Here is an 18038-nt window from a genome sequence, read left to right as displayed (position 1 = left end):
ACCCATGTCTTCTCCGGCTCTTCAGCTCGTCTCCTGCTGGTGTCCCCAGGGGCCCAAGTTAGCCTCCAAAAGGTGCACATGGAAAAGCTATCAACTTCCAGAAGCATCTACTTCCTGCTCCAGCCATCCCTGTCCTCCACACTCTGCCTCTAAAGCCCTGATACTGCAGAGTCCCGTTCCAAAATGCTTACGACAGGCAAGAGAGCTGGGTTAAAGCACACAGCACAAAAGGCTGAGTCTGCAGTTGTCTCTAAGAGGTGGGGAGGTGAGGATAAGACAAGAGGCCAAAGGGCGAGAGTTAACCTGGCTCTGAGTTTCACAACAGCCAGTGTGGTGTAGCTATTGCCTGTGGCAGGGCAGAGGTAGGAGTGGGAGGCAGTAGTAGGAAACCTGGGTGCCTGTGTCATTCACACTGCTACAGAGTCAAGAGACACAAGGAAATGCTTGAAGAACCATGTCCTTTCAGATGTCACAAGGTCTTCCCAGCCCTCCTCACGAGCCTGGTTAAAGGCTCAAGATAATAGCTGTGCAATCATTTCTTAATAGTCAACACATATTACCTAACAGGAGCAATAAACACCTCACACTGTATATAGCTCGAAGGATTTTGAGTATTCATCAGAAGAGAAGTAACTCGGCAGAGTGACCCATGGTATAAGAGCAGACAGCACATGGACAACAAGAGTGGGAAGAATTTGAGCATGCTCAGAAAATGTGCCTAGCACAGCCTCCCCATGGAGCTGTTGAAACACCTATGCCATCCATCTCTTCCTACCTTCAGACTCCCAAGGAAAAACCAGCTCTCTTGGGTATCACAGCTTATCTGTGCAAGGAATCACATGAAATGAGTCTTTATAACAAATCTCTTCCTAGGATGTGTTCCTAGTCTAGGGTGTGTTTTAGTGGTGAACATTTGGCTAGCATGTGGAAGGCCCTGTGTCATCACAAACACAATAGTCTATACTAAAATAAAATACAGACACCTTATTGGTTCTATTTCCTTAGAGAAAACTGAAGAATATCCCCTTCCCCCCAACTTTCTCTCCTAGGGTGTCATTCATTCATTCATTTATTTATTTAAAAATGTGTGTGAACTGAGAAGCCCACCTGAATCTTCTGTGATCCTGCTGCCCCCAGATAAGAAAAAGAAATCGGGACTAATTTTACAGACAGAATAGAGTAACTTCTGGGGCAGCACAAACCTTTCTCACAGGCCGGAGCATCCTGTAGAAAATTCCTAATTCATACTGTCTCAGTTTTACATGAGTCAGGCTACTGAATACTTTCAGTGGAAGACAGTACGAGGTCCTCCACTATGCCCCCAAATTATCTAATTGTTTTTCTTTTTCCATTTTAGTCACATGTGAGTGTTAATGTTTGCATTTGAGGGAGCACACATGCAGGGGACAATGCCTGTGTATGTGGAGTCCTAAGATTAATGTCAGGAATAAGCGTCCATAACTCTCCCATCTTATTCAACGAGGCAGAATCTCTCTGTCAAACTCAGAGCTCATCTCCCTAGTCAGCTCGCTCTGGGGATCTCCTGACTCCGCCTTCTGATGTTGGAATCATAGGTGGGCCACCATGCCTGAATGACATTTATGTGGGTTCTGGGGATCCAATCTCCAGTTCTCAGACTGGCAAGTGCTTAACCACTGAGCAATCTCTCCAGCATCTAATGAGGTTCTGAAGATTCCAACTTTGAGAAACATGGAGATCAAAACGGGTGATCCATAGGAACTGGTCTCTGGATCAGGCACATCTGTCTTCACTACATAGCCAGAATCTGAGTCTCAAAAAACCTTCTGTTCTGGTTCTCATCTGAGCTGAGGAGATGGGAGGGGGCTCAAGACTCTAAGAGGGCACAGGAGACCTTGGCTGTGGGTTGGGGGAAAGGGAGTTAGAGTCTGTTCTCAGGGCTACTATCCTAGGGCAAAATGTAAAAGGTCAATGTGCCACAAAGAACATCTCTGGACCCAAGAAGAACCTGCCTAGCATTTGCCTTGACAGTGATCCTGTCACCAGAACCTGACACCAGACATCAGATCTCCTGTCTCACTGGGGTCCAGGAATATCACCCTCCCCTCAACCCTGCCAACAAGGATGGAAAAATCTGACCCCATGTCAAACTGTCATTCAAAGACCATGAGGGCAGCAGGTCATGATAGCAGATACCCAAGGTGAAGAATAAGAGAACCCTGGAGAAAACTGTTGTTCTACTGCAGCACCAGATGCCACACTTCATCAGTTAAACCCAGTCTGGAGCATCTACTGTATACTAGGTGAGGCTCACCTTATATGTGTATGTGTTCATGTACACAGATGTGTGAATCATATCAAACATAAAGTACATAAAATTTTAAGGCTTTATGAACTATGGCCCTACCGAAATCAAGAAATAGGGCATTACCAGGGCTGGAGAGATGGCTCAGAGGTTAAGAGCACTGACTGCTCTTCCAGAGATCCTGAGTTCAATTACCAGCAACCACACGGTGGTTTACAAGCATCTATAATGAGATCTGATGCCCTCTTCTAGTGTGTTTGAAAACAGCAACTGTGTACTCAAATAAATATAATAAATAAATCTTTGAAAGAAAGAAAGAAAGAAAGAAAGAAAGAAAGAAAGAAAGAAAGAAAGAGAGAGAGAGAAAGAGAGAGAGAGAGAAAGGAAGGAAGGAAGGAAGGAAGGAAGGAAGGAAGGAAGGAAGGAAGGAAGGAAGGAAGGAAGGAAGAGGACATTACCAAAATCCAAATGTTCACAACATACTAATATAAATTTTCATGCAATGTTCACAATGCATGTTTAACTTAGTGTGTAGATCTATTTATCTATAAAATTACCAAAGTTCCAAGAAGTTGGAAACTTCTTGAAATCCCATACTCCTTTGCTTATGTTTGACTCCTCCTACTAAGTCTCTTCTCACAAAATGGGGGGAGGGGCCCAACCCAAGAAGGGATGAAGGTCATTTATCAATGTGGTCCAAACCTTAGGCCCTCCCTTGGAAGACCAATGCTGAGCAGGTGGCAGGTCTTTAAGCTATAAGCCTTATTCACCCCCACGTTCAGTGACACTCTCTGATATCAATCAGTTGGGTATACAGGTCCTCTCAGCCAGGCCCGCCCCTCCCTAACCCTACATTATGGATAGAGTGAATTATCAGGTAAATAATTCATGAGTTATCAGGGCAGCGAGGGTAATAAGAGAGCAGGGGTATCAGGAGGGCTGAGGTTGGCAACCTGAGCCTGATCCCCATTCTTCCAAGACTCCTGTGCCCTGAAGAGAGGGAGTTGGGAGTTAGGCAGAAGCCTCAGGTGCCCTGATGGGGCCATGGTGGGTCTGAGTGCTCATCACAGACCATTAGGCTGCAGGCTGCTGATACTCTTCTGCCTACTGCATCCAGGGGCCTCAGGTGAGTGACGTAAAGACCCCCTGTCTCACATCCCATTATTTCTTTCCTTTTGTGTTCACATAGTCATTTAAGGGCATCCACTCATGCCATTCATCTGCGAACATGGATAGCATGTACTCGCTCTAATACTTAGTGTGCTGCTTCATTGTTAGCTGATAAATCAATGGAGCTGGGTGGACTGGTAGAAGCTGCTCTCTTTTCCCTGGGCCACAATAGGATTTGAGGAAGCTAGAGTCCTAGTCTGGAACCCTTACAGAGAAACCTCCAGACTCTGTAGCTCTCTGGTGTCCGTCCCCAGGGTTGCCATGGTCATCAGCCTAATCAGACTGACCTTAAGATGCTTGTTGAAAACAGTCTTGGTGTTAGAGAGATGAGCTGATGGTTAAGCAAGGTTGATGAGGAGGTCAGTTTGTATCCTGGAGCCCATGTAACAAACTAGGCATCCCTGTAAGCACCTGTCTCTCCTGGAGGGCTCCGAGGGCTCCAGTACCCTCTTCTGGTTTCTGCATGTGCATCTGCATACAAACAAGTGCACATATACTCACACAGACACATGAGTACACTTCCATACATACACATAGATAATGCAATAAATCTTTAAAACAAGCAAACAAACAAACAACCCCCAGACTTCTGATCCCTGACCCCTTCTCAAACTTTGGGATTCCAGCTCCTTAGTCTGAAGTGGAGCCCACGATTTTATATTTTTCGCAGATGATTTGATGGATGGATATGGGGGAAGGCACGCTGGCAGGAGTGGGGCTGGGAGGCTCTGCTCCAGGAAGCCACTCTATGACAGTTAAGCTCTCTTCAGAGCATCTAAACAGGGAACCCCACAGGCTCCTTCAGGGACTCTCTTACCCACTAGCCCCAATAGTCCACGGGGCTGCCTGGGCCTACAGAACACACAAAAGGCTCCAGGCAATGGTGTGGAATGCACCTTGAAATCCAGGGCAACACAGATATCGTGGTTGTCTCCATGTTCCCAGGCCAACCCTATCCAACCTCGAACACCGCTGGGGAGGAGGCTTTGTCTGTCCAGGGAGTGCGGGGCAGCTCTGTGGAGCTAGAGTGTAGAACCGGGCCTGCCCCGATGGCAGTCCTTTGGAGCTTCACTCCGCTGGGTTCCCTGGTTCTCCAACCTGTGGCTGTCACCAGTGGAGCCTCTTCGAAGGTGGAATCCGGGGCATTAGCTCTGGGGGTCGTGAGTCTGAGGAACAGCAGCCTGGTGATAGAGGAGCTCCGAGAGGGTGCCCGTGGCCACTTCCTGTGCCAGACCTTGCTCGTGTCCGGTGGCCAGGTCCACACAGCCTACTTGTACCTCATGCTCACCGTGCTGGGTGAGGCACCAAGTTTGTTTGTCGCCAGACTTCGGCTAACCTGCCTCTTGTTTTCTATCTCTTTGCATGCGACTTCCGTTCTTGTTGCATGTGGTGAGTCCCAGATTTAAAGGGTGACTCCTCCTGGAAGTGAGGAAATGTGGGATTTGGAGGAAGGGATGTTCCAGATTAAGTGTCCAGACAAGCCCATGGACGTCAGGGCAAGGGCCCCTGAACATTGATTGGTCTATGTAGCAAACCAAAGGCTCCTCTGTCTTCTCCTCAGTGCCTGTGTCTAAGCCTCGGGTGCAACTGAATGACCCATCCCCAGTAGAGGGTGTCTCCGTGGTGGCTACTTGTGCTGTGAGGGAGGGCACAGAGCCACTGACCTTCTCCTGGCACCATCACATGCCCCAAGGCCCTGGAGAGGTCCTGGTGGGTCTTTCAGAGCCAAGGCTCCAGCTAGATCCAGTCAACCGGACCCACCTAGGCTGGTACACCTGCAGTGTGAGCAACGTAGTCAACCAGCTCAAGAGTGATGGAGCCTTCCTAGATGTCATCTGTGAGTTGGACTTGGGACACTGGATAACCTCTATCCCCTAAGTTTAGTCTCTCGTCCCATGTCAGAACTCTCCACATTCTTTCCCAAGAGTTCCCCAGCCTTTCAGAACTCCAAAAGGCACACAGTAGAGGATGTTTTTCCCACTGGGGCCCAACATGTCAAGTTTTTTAACCTTTGAAGGTCATGAGTTCTTTCTTCTAGGAAAACGGGTGTCTAGTTGCATTCATGAGCTTACTTACAACTTGGAGAGTGGCCTGAAAAGTTGGCCTGTATGTTGAGTATTTAGGGCTCTAACTGAGCAGCAGACCCCTTGGAGGAGCAGGAAGAAGAGCCATAATGCAGAGAGGGCAGCAAGCTGGTCCACAAATTGAGGCTGAGGGCACCAGTTAGAAATCAGAAAGTGAAGGCTGGAGAAGGACAAGGATGCTCCAGTGTCAGTACAGTGGCTACACGTATGTCTTTGGTCACTTGACAGTGTGACCAATTTGAACTCTATGAGTAAAGTCAAAATACACCCATGATTTTGAAAACATCCTTTAAGTGAGAAACCACAACAATAACTATTAACTTCAGTAGCTATTGAAATGTTGTTTGGATATGTTTGGATAACTCAAATATTAAAATAAAAATGTGTGTGGCTTGATTCAATTTGCTATTTTTACTAATATTTGACTATGAGCAATTTAAATCCACACAGTGGTCCCTGCATCTATAGAGCAGTGGTGGTCTAGAGGAGTAGGACTGCTTATTTGCTTGCATTTTTTTTTCAGTCTAGGCTGGCCTCAGACTCACTATATAGCCCAGACTGGTCTTGACTCCTGATCCTCCTGTCTCTACCTCTTGATATTCAAGAGTATGTGAGCTTGCCCAGTGGTTCAGAGGTTTTAAGGAGCAGGGGCAGATGGCACCCTCTCAGTCATGAACTAGGTCGCATGGGGGTGGGGGATTACAGACGGAAAACATGGACTAGTGACTGAACAGGAGATCTGGGGAAGGAGGTGGAGGCAGAAAGGAGGCTGGCAGAGACTTCCATCCCTCTGGGAGTTGGAGAGAATGTCAGGAGTGGAGATCCCAATTTTGGAGAACAGGAGTGGGCAAGTCAGGCACTCAACAAAGTAAATAACAGTGCTGGCTGTAGGGTCTATGCTCAGAATGCTATCCCAGCATCTTTTCTTCCTCTCTGGAGTCTGGAGTGGCCAACCATCCCTCAGGCAATCCCTCAGTCCCGGACACCTATAGCAAGCTGCCTAGGTGTCATTCGACCTCTTTCTTGTCTGTCTAGTAAGGCCCCTGCTTCAGCCCAACCCTGGGCTCCAAGCTCAATTCAAACATGAGACTCCTGTCTCCAGCAGCCTTGACCACTCAGTTCTGTACTGTGCCTAAGACCCAACCTTCCCAGTCTCTGAGCAACTGGAGGCTCCAGCACAGACAGGGCATACAGACAGCCAGTGTGTGCCATGTGCTCCTGGAATGGGTGAAGAGAATCAGCAGCAATAGCACGAGCGAGTGAAAAGGCAAGGGTGGAGCGAGGTGATGGATCTTCCTTGTCCTCCAGATGGTCCAGACAAGCCTGTGATCACTGTGGAACCACTGGGATTCTCTGAAGATGGGTTCTGGGCCAGTGAGAGAGAGGAGGTGACACTTAGCTGCCTGGCTGCATCCAATCCACCTAGTCACTATGTGTGGTTCCGTGATGACTCTCAGATCCACACTGGGCCCACCTACATCATTGCCAGTGCCAGCCGCACCCACACGGGCCTGTACACCTGCCTGGCTCACAACAGGCACCTAGATACCCACACCCAGACCACTGTCCAGCTCATCATCTACTGTGAGTGTTGGGTGGGGAGGGCAGCCAAATCTGGAGCTGAGCCAGGTGCTCAGGCCATCTCCAGCCCCCTTGGGGAACAGTGTCAAACTGTTGGCTGTGGGGGAGAACTAGGGAAAGGCTAGGGGAGACCGTGGGAAGAGGCTGGGAAACGAGAAGCTCCTAGGCTTCCACAGTCCTTTCCCAAAGTCGTTGTCCCCACGGTCTCAAGACCTGGACTGAGGCACAGAGAGGGGTACTGCAATGCCAGTGAGGCCAGCTGCCCAGGGGCAAAGATGAAAACCAAGGGTGTGGGATCCAGCAGGAGCTTTGAATTGCCTAGCCTTTAACCCCTTGTTCCTGGACCTGAAGGCTTAGCATTTCTTTACCAACACTACTTGCCTATTTCCTTCTCCTTTGTCACCCCAGTTCTCCACACCCTGACCTGGGTCAGGCCTGCTGGGCACTGGCAAGGAAAGCTGCTTCAGCTCCTTCTCACCCACCTCTCTACCCAGATCCCCCTGAAGGGCAGCCCTCCTGTGCCGTGCTCCCCACCCTTGGGGTTGTGACCCTGCTATGCACCTGGCCTGGGGGGTTTCCAAATGCTCAACTTCACTGGGAAGGGCCCCAGGGGATTGGTCCAAGTGCCTCGGGCAATGTCACCTGGAGTTATACAACCACCGGACTTCCAAATGGCAGCATCTTCAGCTGTACCGGACAGCACCCTACCTTGGCTATGCCCATCTTCTGCAGGGTCACTCTCTGTAAGTAGACACAGGTAACACCCCGAATGCTGGTGTTCTAGGCAGTGTGGGTACAAACCAGGGGACATCTAGAAGGACCTGGGGTCTGGAATTAAGCTCTGACTCCGGGAAATTTCAGAGAACAAGGAGATTATGGTAACATTTAGTTCTCAGCTTCCTGTCTATCACATACTTGGCTCTTTTCCGTTTCTGCCCTGGAACCCTGGCCTGTGGCATCCTCAAACTCACATTCTGCTTCTGCCTATTACATGTTAATCTAGAAATGAGCTTCAGAGCTCTCTTGCCAGTGTTCTCTTCTGCCACTGTCTCTTCCTCTGTACACCCATGCCCAAGACAGAGCTCCACTGTGGTTCTGTCTTCAAAGGGCCCAGATTGTCTGTTTTTCTACCTATTATCTAACATTCACCAACTTATAGAGTAGCTGCTTTGTGTTTGGCCCCACCCCACCCCCCTGTGCTGCCCCATGGTCAGCCCTGGATAAATGCTATGGACTGAGAGTGAGGGGAGAAGTAACCTAGGGGAGAGGTGGGTCTACCAAGCTCTTCCCCTTCTACAGGCCACATCGATCTTATTGCTTTCCAGGGGAACCTCCTGGGAGTCCTACCTGTTGGACCACAGCCACAGTAGGTGACCAGTACATCATGCTGAGCTGTGAGTGGCCTGGAGGCGAACCTCCTGCGATGCTGAGCTGGCTGGACAGACAGCAGTCCCTGGGTGACCTGGGCTCTTCGCAGGCTGTGCACCTCCTGCAGGCTCAGAGTGATCTGGCAGGCAGAGAGTTCACCTGCCAGGGTTCCCACCCACTCACGGCTCCTGGCTCCCACTGCCGGCTAAGGCTGGGTAAGCAGGACCTAGTCATGGTTCTGGGGTTTGGGCAGGGGAAGTCCTTCAGAATCAGGATTAGGGGCTCTGGAGGTGGGCAGTGCTAGGCTACAAAGGTGAGTCAAGAGAGAGATGGATTCACTTTCCAGGCTTGGTGGCAAACTCCTTTACATACAACCATTTTACCAGCCTTCCCACCCTTACCCCTTAATCCATAAAATGAGAGAGGTTGGTTGGGGGCAGTGATGTCCAATAAAAATATAATACGAGCTACATGTAATTTTTGTTGCCACATTTTTTTAAAAAGTAAGAAGAGGTAAAACTTAATTTCAAATAGTTAGAATTCTTTCCAATGTAACAATGTTATTTATGGGTTATTTAACATTCATTTCACCATCTTGAAAAATGCAGCATATTTATAAGTTGCCATACATCTCAATGTGTCCTGGCCTCATTTCAAGTGTTCAGTGGTCACATGTGGCTGGTGGCTATGGTCCCTACAGGACATCACTGGACTGAATGGTGTGGGGACACTGGCTGCTCTTCTCACTTTCTCGTTTGTAGAAGGGAGGTGGCTGATCACATTCTTGGCCTTCGGTGTTTCAAGTATCAAAGCTCTCTCTACCTATGTCCCTTGCTTTATCTACAGTTTGGTTCCTCCTTCTGTCTTCACCTGCCCCCTCCCAATCTATGAACAACTGAAAAGAAAGAATCCAATACAGAAAGATTTAAGATGCCAGGAGAGCAAACAGGAGTTATCACACACAAAAGGATCTCCCATTTGCTCTCCAAAGTCCTGGAGGCTAGCATACTTTGGGGGCATTAAAGAGATCCTCAGTGCAAAATATTACCTTTCTCATTGATCAGTTTCAGAAACCCCATTGTAAGAAATTCACTGGCACCTGACTATTGGGGGCCTGCAGAAGCTGAGTACCTTCTATGGTCCTGTTCTGTACCAGCAAGGAGATGTCAGGCCAGTGCAGGAAGGACCTGCTAGGTGCTGGTAGGGAAATGAGTAAGCATGACCCCTGCCTGAAGTTGGAGAGGCTGGGATGGGGAGGTGGGAGAGCATTCAGGAACACTGCAATGACCAGCAGACCCTAGAGAAGACCACATCTGAAGTCTGAACAAGAGAGCTGAGTTGACTAAGAAGAGCTGCCTCCTCTCTTCACTTGGGCCATCACCTTCCCAATAGCTGGGGCCACCACCTTCCCAACAGCTGGGGACACCACTTTCCCAACAGCTGGACCAGCTGCTTACCACCCTTACCCTCTCTGTTTTTGCAGAAGTCCCACAGCTGACAGTGGCTGAACCCCGAGTGTCAGTACTGGAGGGCGAAGAGGCCTGGCTGGGCTGTGCTCTCCAGCGGGGTACACCACCTGCTCAGCTCCTCTGGCTGGGACCCCAGCAACAGCAGTTGGAAGGAAGTACTCCTGGATTCATACTACACCCTGAGGGTACCCACTTGCGCCTTCAAGTCCGAGATGCTGACCCAGCACACCACAGGGGCACTTACCAATGTGTGGCCCGCAATGCCTTGGGCAACAGCAGCCAGAGTGTGTTGCTGGAGGTCCTGAGTGAGTGTAAAGGATTTGTGTGCCCCTGTGGTAAGAGATACAGGTGATCAGTGGCTGCGGGGGGCTTTGTAACTCTTTCCAAAATTTGGGCATCTTCTAGAGCATGATCCAGATGGGTCAGGAGAGTATGAATCTGATGGAATCATAAATACTACAGGCACATAGAATTCCACACTCCTTTATTTCATCAATGAGAAAGTGAGGTTTAAAGATGCTCAGGGATACACACACCATCCCGTCTCTCATCTCTGAAAACTGTCTATCCACAGGGGAAAGCCATGTAGCTGTTGCTAGGCAGACTGTCCATTTGTATCTCCGTCTTCGCTCCCCTCTAGGGTATCCAACTCCTCCCAACGTCACCATCAGCCGACTGACCTACAGGCGACAACGGAGAGAGGTGCAGCTGCAGTGGGCCATCTACGGCCCTGGCAACCTGACAGGCTTTCTGGTGCAGCAGAGGGCCAGTGTCCCCAGCTCAGAAGCTGGTGCTTGGGAGGTAGCCGCTAGTGACATTGAGCCAGAGAGCAGGGACCGGCGTCTGGGAGGGTTGGACCCAGGAGTCCTTTATGCCTTCCGTATCCTGGCTATGAATCACCACACTGCAGGATATCCTTCGGAGGTGAAGACACCAGGTGCTGGGCTGGCAGCAGGGAGGAACTCACTTCCTCCCATCCCCAGGAAACTGAACCTGCCCCATGCTCCCCTTCACAGGATATCATGCTCCAGCCCTTTGCCTCCATCCTGATGGGTCCCCTAGCCTATCTGTGTATGCATCCTCTTTGTCCTTTCATATTGCTCTTTCCTGACTCTCCTAGGGCAGCTCAGGAGGCCCCAGGCATAGGAGCAGACCCCTAATCCAGTTTCATTCAGAAGAAACTGGAGAAAGGACTGGATGCTGAGGGTTTATGAAGAACCCATTCTGTGCCTCAGTCATATCTCAGGGAATAGGAGGGCTCAGCTTCCTGTTGCTCCCTCTATTCCTTATTTTATGGTCTAGTTCCTTCAGCCCCAAGATGCCAAAATAAGTAGTATCCTTATATATCTTCTACCAGAAATGGGAATTTGGCTGGGGATGCAACCATCAGCACAAGGCAACCAGAACACCTCTTCCCATGGGAAAGAGCTGAACTGCACATTCCCAGGGTCCTCTATGACAGGCAGCAGAACCTTTAGGAGGCACAGAGCACCATCTCTGTACCCTGTGAGTCTCTCTTGCCCAAGTTCATTGATGGGATAGTTAATACCATCCATGCTCTCACCTCCTAGTGGACCCTGCCTTCAGTGCCTACCCAGCTGTACTAGGAGCTGCAGGCACAGGAGTCGTGGTGGCATTGGCGACCTCTTTGTTGGTGTTCCAGTATGCTGCCCGGCACCCACACACTTTCCCCTGTGAGTGGGCATCTGAAAGGATGGGCTGTTTGACCCCATAGGGTGGCCAGGTGTAGACACACCTGAAGGAGAATCTAGACTCTTCCTATGCTGTGACGTCATCCTTTGAGGATCAAGACCAGCCAACCTTAGGCACTGGGGCCATTCCCCTTAGGCTCCTGAGGCTCTGTACGGAACCCACTAGGAAGGGGAGGGCCATTTTCCTGTGGTCCACACTGCATTGGTCAAGTAATGTTCTTTCATTTTTTTTCCCCCAGGCCTGAGTCGGCTGCTTGTTCCTATGTGAGTGTGCCACTTTTCTTTATGGGGTCCAGACTTTTCTTAATTAGAAAGGAAAGCTAGGAAGGTGTAGATGCCCGTAACATTTCTCTCTCTCTCTTACCCACCTCAGGGAGCACGAACAGCAACAGAGGGCCTCCAGGGAAAGCATCGAGGCCCCAGCAGGTAGGCACCATTTGTGCCAATGACTACACGAGTCCTCTGCTGGTTTCCTTGCTCTTCCCTGTCCACTTGTGCTCTTTCTAGGCACTGAAACAGCATCTACCACCTCAAGTTCAGACCCTATACAAGAATCCATTGATGCTCCAGTAAATGTCACCATCACAGTGACTGCAACACCATAGGACAATAATGGTGCAATGGGCCGAGGAAGGCAGGTAGAAGGAGGCAGCCGGGTGTGGTGGCACATGCCTTTAATCCCAGCACTCGGGAGGCAGAGGCAAGCAGATTTCTGAGTTCAAGGGCTTCACAGAGAAACCCTGTCTCGAAAAACAAAAAACAAAACAAAACCAAAACCAAAAACCCAAAAAACAAACTAAGGAAGCAACTCTCTCTTCCCCATCCAACACTCAAAGATCAATTACTTCCAACTCACTATCCAGGCTCGAGAAGTGGTCCACGGCCCACTTACAGTGTTCCACGTGATAAAAGGAGCCCTGGCGCAGTTTGTGGCAGATAAGAGGAAAATCCACAACTGGAGACAACATGGAAGGCATCTGAGCATCTGAGAGCAATTGAAAATGGTACAGGGAATATTCTCTGATACCAGGGAACTAAGAGCTGAGCTCTTGAGAGAGAGAGAGAGAGAGAGAGAGAGAGAGAGAGAGAGAGAGAGAGAGAGAGAGAGAGAACAAAAGCACTGGGTTGAGTAATCCCTAACTCAATTGTAGCTAATGTCTAGCACAGCTCTTTCAATAACAACTTCTGAGATGGTTGCTTGGGTCAAGCTTTATTGGCAAGAAGAGCCAGGTGCCTAGGTATGTGTTCCCTTTGTTCAAATCAGCTTAGGGGCGTCACTGACCACGCAGCGGCCAGACTCCTGCAATCTGTGCCAGCAGAGGTATTCAGCAACACTCCAGTCACCAGGCCTGGGGGAGCTGGCTGACAGAGAGCAGAGGCTGTTCCAAAATCACACTCTGACAGCTGCCAGTGTGAGTCTGAAATCTGGGCGAGGCACAAGTGAGCGCTTGTTTGGCTGAGAGGGGGGAAAAGTCAGGGCTGCTCTGCGGAGGGAGGACAGAGCCAAGCAGGGGCTGATCTGCCAGCAGTACAGAAAGTGGCGCCTGACAGGAGACAGAAAACGGGGAGAAACCTAAGAAGCTTCTTTGGTTCTCACACACTTAGGCCTTATTAGAAAAGGGTTTCAGCTTTCCTCGTAGCTCTCAGGATGGGGCCTGAGAGTTAAAAGCGGCTTATTTGACTATGAGAAATGAAATACAAAATGGCCACACCTGACTGAAAGGATTCTGTTGATTTTCTGGTCAGGGAAGATAACTGACTTCCACTATTCAGGGAAATAAAGCAAGTTTCTGTGGAGGTGCTATATTCCATCCTGGTGCTCACATTCCACGGATCCTGAGGTTGTGGTAACAGACACTATGGGAAAGAAGAATCTCTCTCCTCACTTCTCTCCCATCCTCTATCTCAGCTAAGCTCCTGTTAGGGTCCCTCAGACTCCCTAGTAGACACCTGCTGTAGTCTTGCTCCCTCCCAGAATTGGGAGTCACGATAAGGGAGAGGTGGCTGGGCCCTTGGGTGTTCACAGGGCCTTTGTAGAACAACAAGGCAGAGGTTCTGGAACATTTCCAAATAGGACATTTATATACTCTCAGTCACAAGCCACTCTGTGTCCCCAGGGGTGTGTGTGTGTGTGTGTATGTGTGTGTATGTATGTATCCCTCTTCACAGGCGACTGCACGTGAAAGCAGCATTCTCTTTTAATATAAAATCATGCCAACCAAATAAAACCTGTCAAAACTACATCACTTAGAGTATGTACAACTTCACACATAACAGCACAACTTTAAGGAAAATAAAACATATTTTTTCAATATAGCACAAGGCATGCATCGCAGGGCCAATGCTGTAAGAGCGAGCAATACAGGTAAAGAAAGGACAGTTCCGAACAGTCTCTCGGTAGTGCTGGAGCTGACGCAGAGATGTGACGTGATCAGCCTGGAGTAACAACTGTACAAAGAGAACCCAGCAAGAACCGTTTAACAATGAGATCACCTCAACAGTTTAGAATGACACAATTAACCTGTACCCTGTACAGCACCCGTCACCAGAGCCAGTCACATAATTGGTGAACAAAACCAGGAAAAGGAGACATGATTTACTAGGACTAGGGAAGCTTAATGCTGAACAAAGGCTCTCCCGAACCACGAAGAGCCCCTACCAGCTTCATGGTCAGTGGGCCAGTTGATGGTTAAATCTTCATGAGGTTAGGAAAGGGTGGGATTGGGTGAGGGTAAGGGTAGAGTATCAAGGAGAGATTCCCGAACATGAAGTACTTGGTAAAGAGCTCTGCCAGTCTGAGATGCGGGTGGACAGAGGGAAGCCCCACCAGCTGCAGCAGGGGTGGACAACAGCACACGTTCTGGACTGGTTCCACGGAGAGTGAACCATAACACTTCCAGAAAGCAGGTAAAGGGGGCGTGGTGATGGGTCAGGTAGAGTAGGCTCCAGAGCAGGCTCTAGCTCACTTGTCGGCCGGGAATTCCATGCCTACTCTATTTGTTGTGGAGGTCAGATGAGAAAACAGGGGGCTAATAAACAATCGTTTCTCCACAAATGCGCACCATTCCATTTTGGAATGACTGGTGACCCCTCCCCCACATTTTCCTATGTCCTCTTGATTCCTGGGGAAGTGACACTTACTAGGACCATTTCTGGTGACTGTGCAGGGCACAAAAGTTCACAGAAACTCACAATAAGGAGAACTCAAACTCCTAAATATAAAGGCAATTATATAGATTTATATTTATATTTATATATCTCAATATATAAAGCCATTTTTATAAATAAAATACAATAAAAGGGTTAACACTTAAAACAGCGTTACTAATCATAAATAAAGCAGTCCACAATGAGATTGCCCTAAAGGTAAAGGAATTTCATCTTCCTCATGGGCAAGCCCCATGTCAAATTCAATCTTTAAAAGCAGTTCTGACCTAAGGCTCGAGCCAGCATACCTGTTTCATGAGTTACAGTGAACAACTGACTGCCCACAGACATTTGTTTCCCGCTTTCCAAAACCCCGACTCTGAGACAACTTTGTTTCAACTCAACTGGCAAAGCACACAGTAGGTCTCTACACCGTACTTTGCAAGTCAAGATGTAAGGCTACAAACTACCTCCAAAACTAACTGCATATCTCTTATACTATGGCCATGAACCCCAGGATCATAGAACTCGCTTCTACAGCAGCCCGCTACCCAGCTATGGAATTCTATTTACTGCATTTTTCAGAAGGAACGCTTGCGTAGTGGCCCCTGCTGAAACAGTACATTTCCACAAACAGTTCTATTTATAAAAGATACAGACATATGTAAGGGAATACTGACAAATGTATATAAAGTTGATTAGTACAGTATCTTATTCTCTTTCACTGCAATTTGTGGGAAATGAAAACAAAATGTATCCTGGAATTGTCTGATTCCACATAAAGAGAATAATTTTGTTGTCCCCCCCCCCCGCGCCCCCCCCCCCCCAAGGGATACACCATTCAAAAGCAGATCTGTGATCCATCAGGGCCTGGTTCAAGTTACTGAAATGCATTTGTAGCACCTGGGGTTTCTATTTCACACGTTTGTATGAAAAGCCTTCCAAAGGCAGCCGCGATGTCCTTGTCACTCAGAGACCAGTAACTGCTTGCATGGATCCTGCTGACTGAAGCCTCAGTTACTGTTCATAATGACAGCGACCAGAAAAACTATCCAAAAATGCCCTCAAACCCTTTCTTCAAACTAAGCCTTTCCCGGCATTCTGCTTTGGTTTGGATACTGTTTTCCAAAGGCCTATCCATCTCTGTGTTCAAGGTCTGAGTCCCATGACAACATGTTCCCGAGATGGTAGAATCTTGAGCAGGGAAGTGTGAGGTCTTCTGATCACTGAGGCATGCTCTTGGGGGAGAGGGGGACTTGTACACTCTGTTCTTCTCGTTCTCCCCCTCTTCTGGTTTGTGGTATAAGCTATTTTGCTCTGCCATGCATATCCACCATGATGTGCTCCCTCAACACAGGCCCAAAGCTACAGGTCTATTCAATCACAAACTAGAACTAAGCTTGGGAACCAAGATAACCCTGCGTCCTTATAAGACAATCACCTCAGGAATTTTGCTATAGTGGCAGAAGGTTGACTCACACATGCTCACTCAGATCCTCCAGGACACTGTCTATGTTAGAAGTGACACAAATATCAGTCTCCAAGTAGTTGAGCATCACAAGTACTATAGGATCAACGGAAGAGCTTCACTCAGAGGTCCCTTCAGCCCTTCTCTTTCTTGAGGCGTGTAACAGCTTTCTCTTCAAACTATCACTTTAAAAGCCTCATTTTTGTATTATATACCCTTGCAAGCAGTGCAAAGAACTCATGACAACCATTTTGTAAATTAAGAAAGCAGTGGACCATGAAGGAATTAATTTTCTTTCTGAGTCTGGTTCCCTGTCTACATAATACAATAATCCAGACAGACTTTACATGCTTCCGTGTTCATAACAACACTGGCTGGTTGAAACCTAGAAGACTGATCACTATTCGTAGCCAGGCCAGAGAGAAAATAAATCAGTATTAGTGTTTTTCTGGAAGGCAGTCAAAAAAAATCTGTCAGTTGGGTTGGCTATTATAAACAAATGATCACAACTATGGTTGATTTCTAAATGTTCCCAGAAAGTCTGATGACACGGGAGAAGTGACAGTTTTCCATCTAGGAATGACTGGTGACAAATGTGAAGTGGCTTGGGCAACCCTCCTCCCCACAACTGAACAGGCCTGAGGATGGGACCCAGCACAAGTTCCTACTGCCACGGAAGACCCTGGAAGACACAGAGTGATCCCCTGTTTTCCAGATGATTGAAAAGCTCTGTTAAAACAAAACAAACAAAACAAAAACGGGGGGGGGGTCCTATCCAGGGGCAGGACGAAATGGAGAAGGGAAAAGGTAAGGCATAAATAATATGAAAGGGCACACATTTTAAGATACATTCATGACATGACTATTACAAAAAATAAATAATGGTTTTCTCTGATTTGAATTAATGTCCTTCACACAGTTTGTCCCCAGGCCTGTGTGGTACAGTTACTGGCTTGCAGTGGGAACACGAAGAGGTCTGCTCACACTCCTCTCAGGTCTCTTGGGCTTGCTGAAGGACCACCGACAGCCCGTCTAGAGGAGGTCCAGGGGGAGACCTCGCTGTCTTCTCACCACAGTCCTCCAAGACAGGTGACAAAATAAGAGGATTCCAACTGAAAACTTTGTCCTCTGCTTCAGAATGACCACTGCTGTCTCCTGCAAAACAGGGAGATTTGGGTACTTTGCAGTTTCTGAAAACACTATGTTGAATAATAAAGAAACACACAAAAGTAAGTCCTGCTTAAATTTGGTTTGAATCTGAGGAAGAAAGTACACTTAAAAAAAAAAATGAACTCTCATGAGTTACTGTGTAAGTCATTTGGAATCAAAATGATCCTCTTAAGAGACCCTAAGAAAGCATCTTGAAGAAAGTTTATAGTTCCTACAGGAAGCTCAAATAAACGTGGGGGCCATGCTCACAAAACGCACCATCCCAGCAAGTCCTCTGCTCTGGTACTAATGAGTCCACCCTGTTTGGATAACTTCCTACAATGCAATGGGATTAGCAACCTGAGCCATCTACTGCTATTGCACCCTGAGTGCGCTGGATCTCATTCAATCTCAGAAGCTATGCAGGGTCAGCTCTGGTTAGTATTTAGACGGGACACATGCTGGGCTGAGGGTTATAATAAAAGCGAAGTTCCAAAAATCTCTTCTCCATCTTTATCTTTTCTTCAAGTGCCCAACACTCCCACCCAGTCTTCTAAGTGTTCTGTGAGCCCACCATGGGCACGGCTTTCCTGATACAGCTTTCAG

The 18038-nt window shown here is 48.2% G+C and overlaps 2 protein-coding genes across 9 annotated transcripts in view; one reads left to right on the top strand and one right to left on the bottom strand.

Moving 5' to 3' along the window:
• The first annotated feature begins 3225 nt into the window (after positions 1-3225).
• On the top strand, positions 3226-12273 carry Gm1113 (predicted gene 1113). 2 transcript variants are annotated; one of them, NM_001378295.1, is made up of 12 exons: positions 3226-3410; positions 4400-4750; positions 5016-5291; positions 6847-7122; positions 7614-7862; positions 8445-8702; positions 9971-10261; positions 10597-10893; positions 11528-11650; positions 11908-11932; positions 12042-12094; positions 12176-12273. In NM_001378295.1, the coding sequence occupies exons 1-12, from the start codon at positions 3329-3331 to the stop codon at positions 12271-12273; spliced, it is 2379 nt and encodes a 792-aa protein (NP_001365224.1). In that variant the 5' UTR covers positions 3226-3328. The 2 variants fall into 2 exon arrangements, with proteins under 2 accessions (NP_001365224.1, XP_030100623.1); XM_030244763.1 differs by lacking the exon at positions 3226-3410 and having other exon boundaries at positions 4345-4750.
• A 1569-nt stretch (positions 12274-13842) lies between these two features.
• The window catches only part of Cdon (cell adhesion molecule-related/down-regulated by oncogenes), an 86125-nt gene continuing 81929 nt past the window's right edge, over positions 13843-18038 (bottom strand). For all 7 annotated transcript variants that reach the window (XM_006510511.4, XM_006510507.4, XM_011242581.3 and 4 more), the window contains one exon: positions 13843-17438. In XM_006510511.4, coding sequence (XP_006510574.1) covers positions 17275-17438 — 164 coding nt within the window. In that variant the 3' untranslated portion in view covers positions 13843-17274. The remainder of the gene's footprint in view (positions 17439-18038) is intronic.

The sequence above is a fragment of the Mus musculus genome, chromosome 9 (genome assembly GCF_000001635.26).
Source record: "Mus musculus strain C57BL/6J chromosome 9, GRCm38.p6 C57BL/6J".
NCBI classification, from domain to species: domain Eukaryota; kingdom Metazoa; phylum Chordata; class Mammalia; order Rodentia; family Muridae; genus Mus; species Mus musculus.
The sequence above is the reverse complement of the archived record's forward strand: the minus strand, read 5'-3'. Positions and strand labels throughout refer to the sequence as shown.

Bases quoted from the DNA above. Each gene is read 5' to 3' on its own strand.
- Gm1113 (NM_001378295.1), top strand. From the start codon at position 3,329: ATGGTGGGTCTGAGTGCTCATCACAGACCATTAGGCTGCAGGCTGCTG. The intron at 8,703-9,970 runs GTAAGCAGGACC...CTGTTTTTGCAG, and splicing joins CCACTGCCGGCTAAGGCTGG to AAGTCCCACAGCTGACAGTG. The intron at 11,933-12,041 runs GTGAGTGTGCCA...TACCCACCTCAG, and splicing joins AGTCGGCTGCTTGTTCCTAT to GGAGCACGAACAGCAACAGA.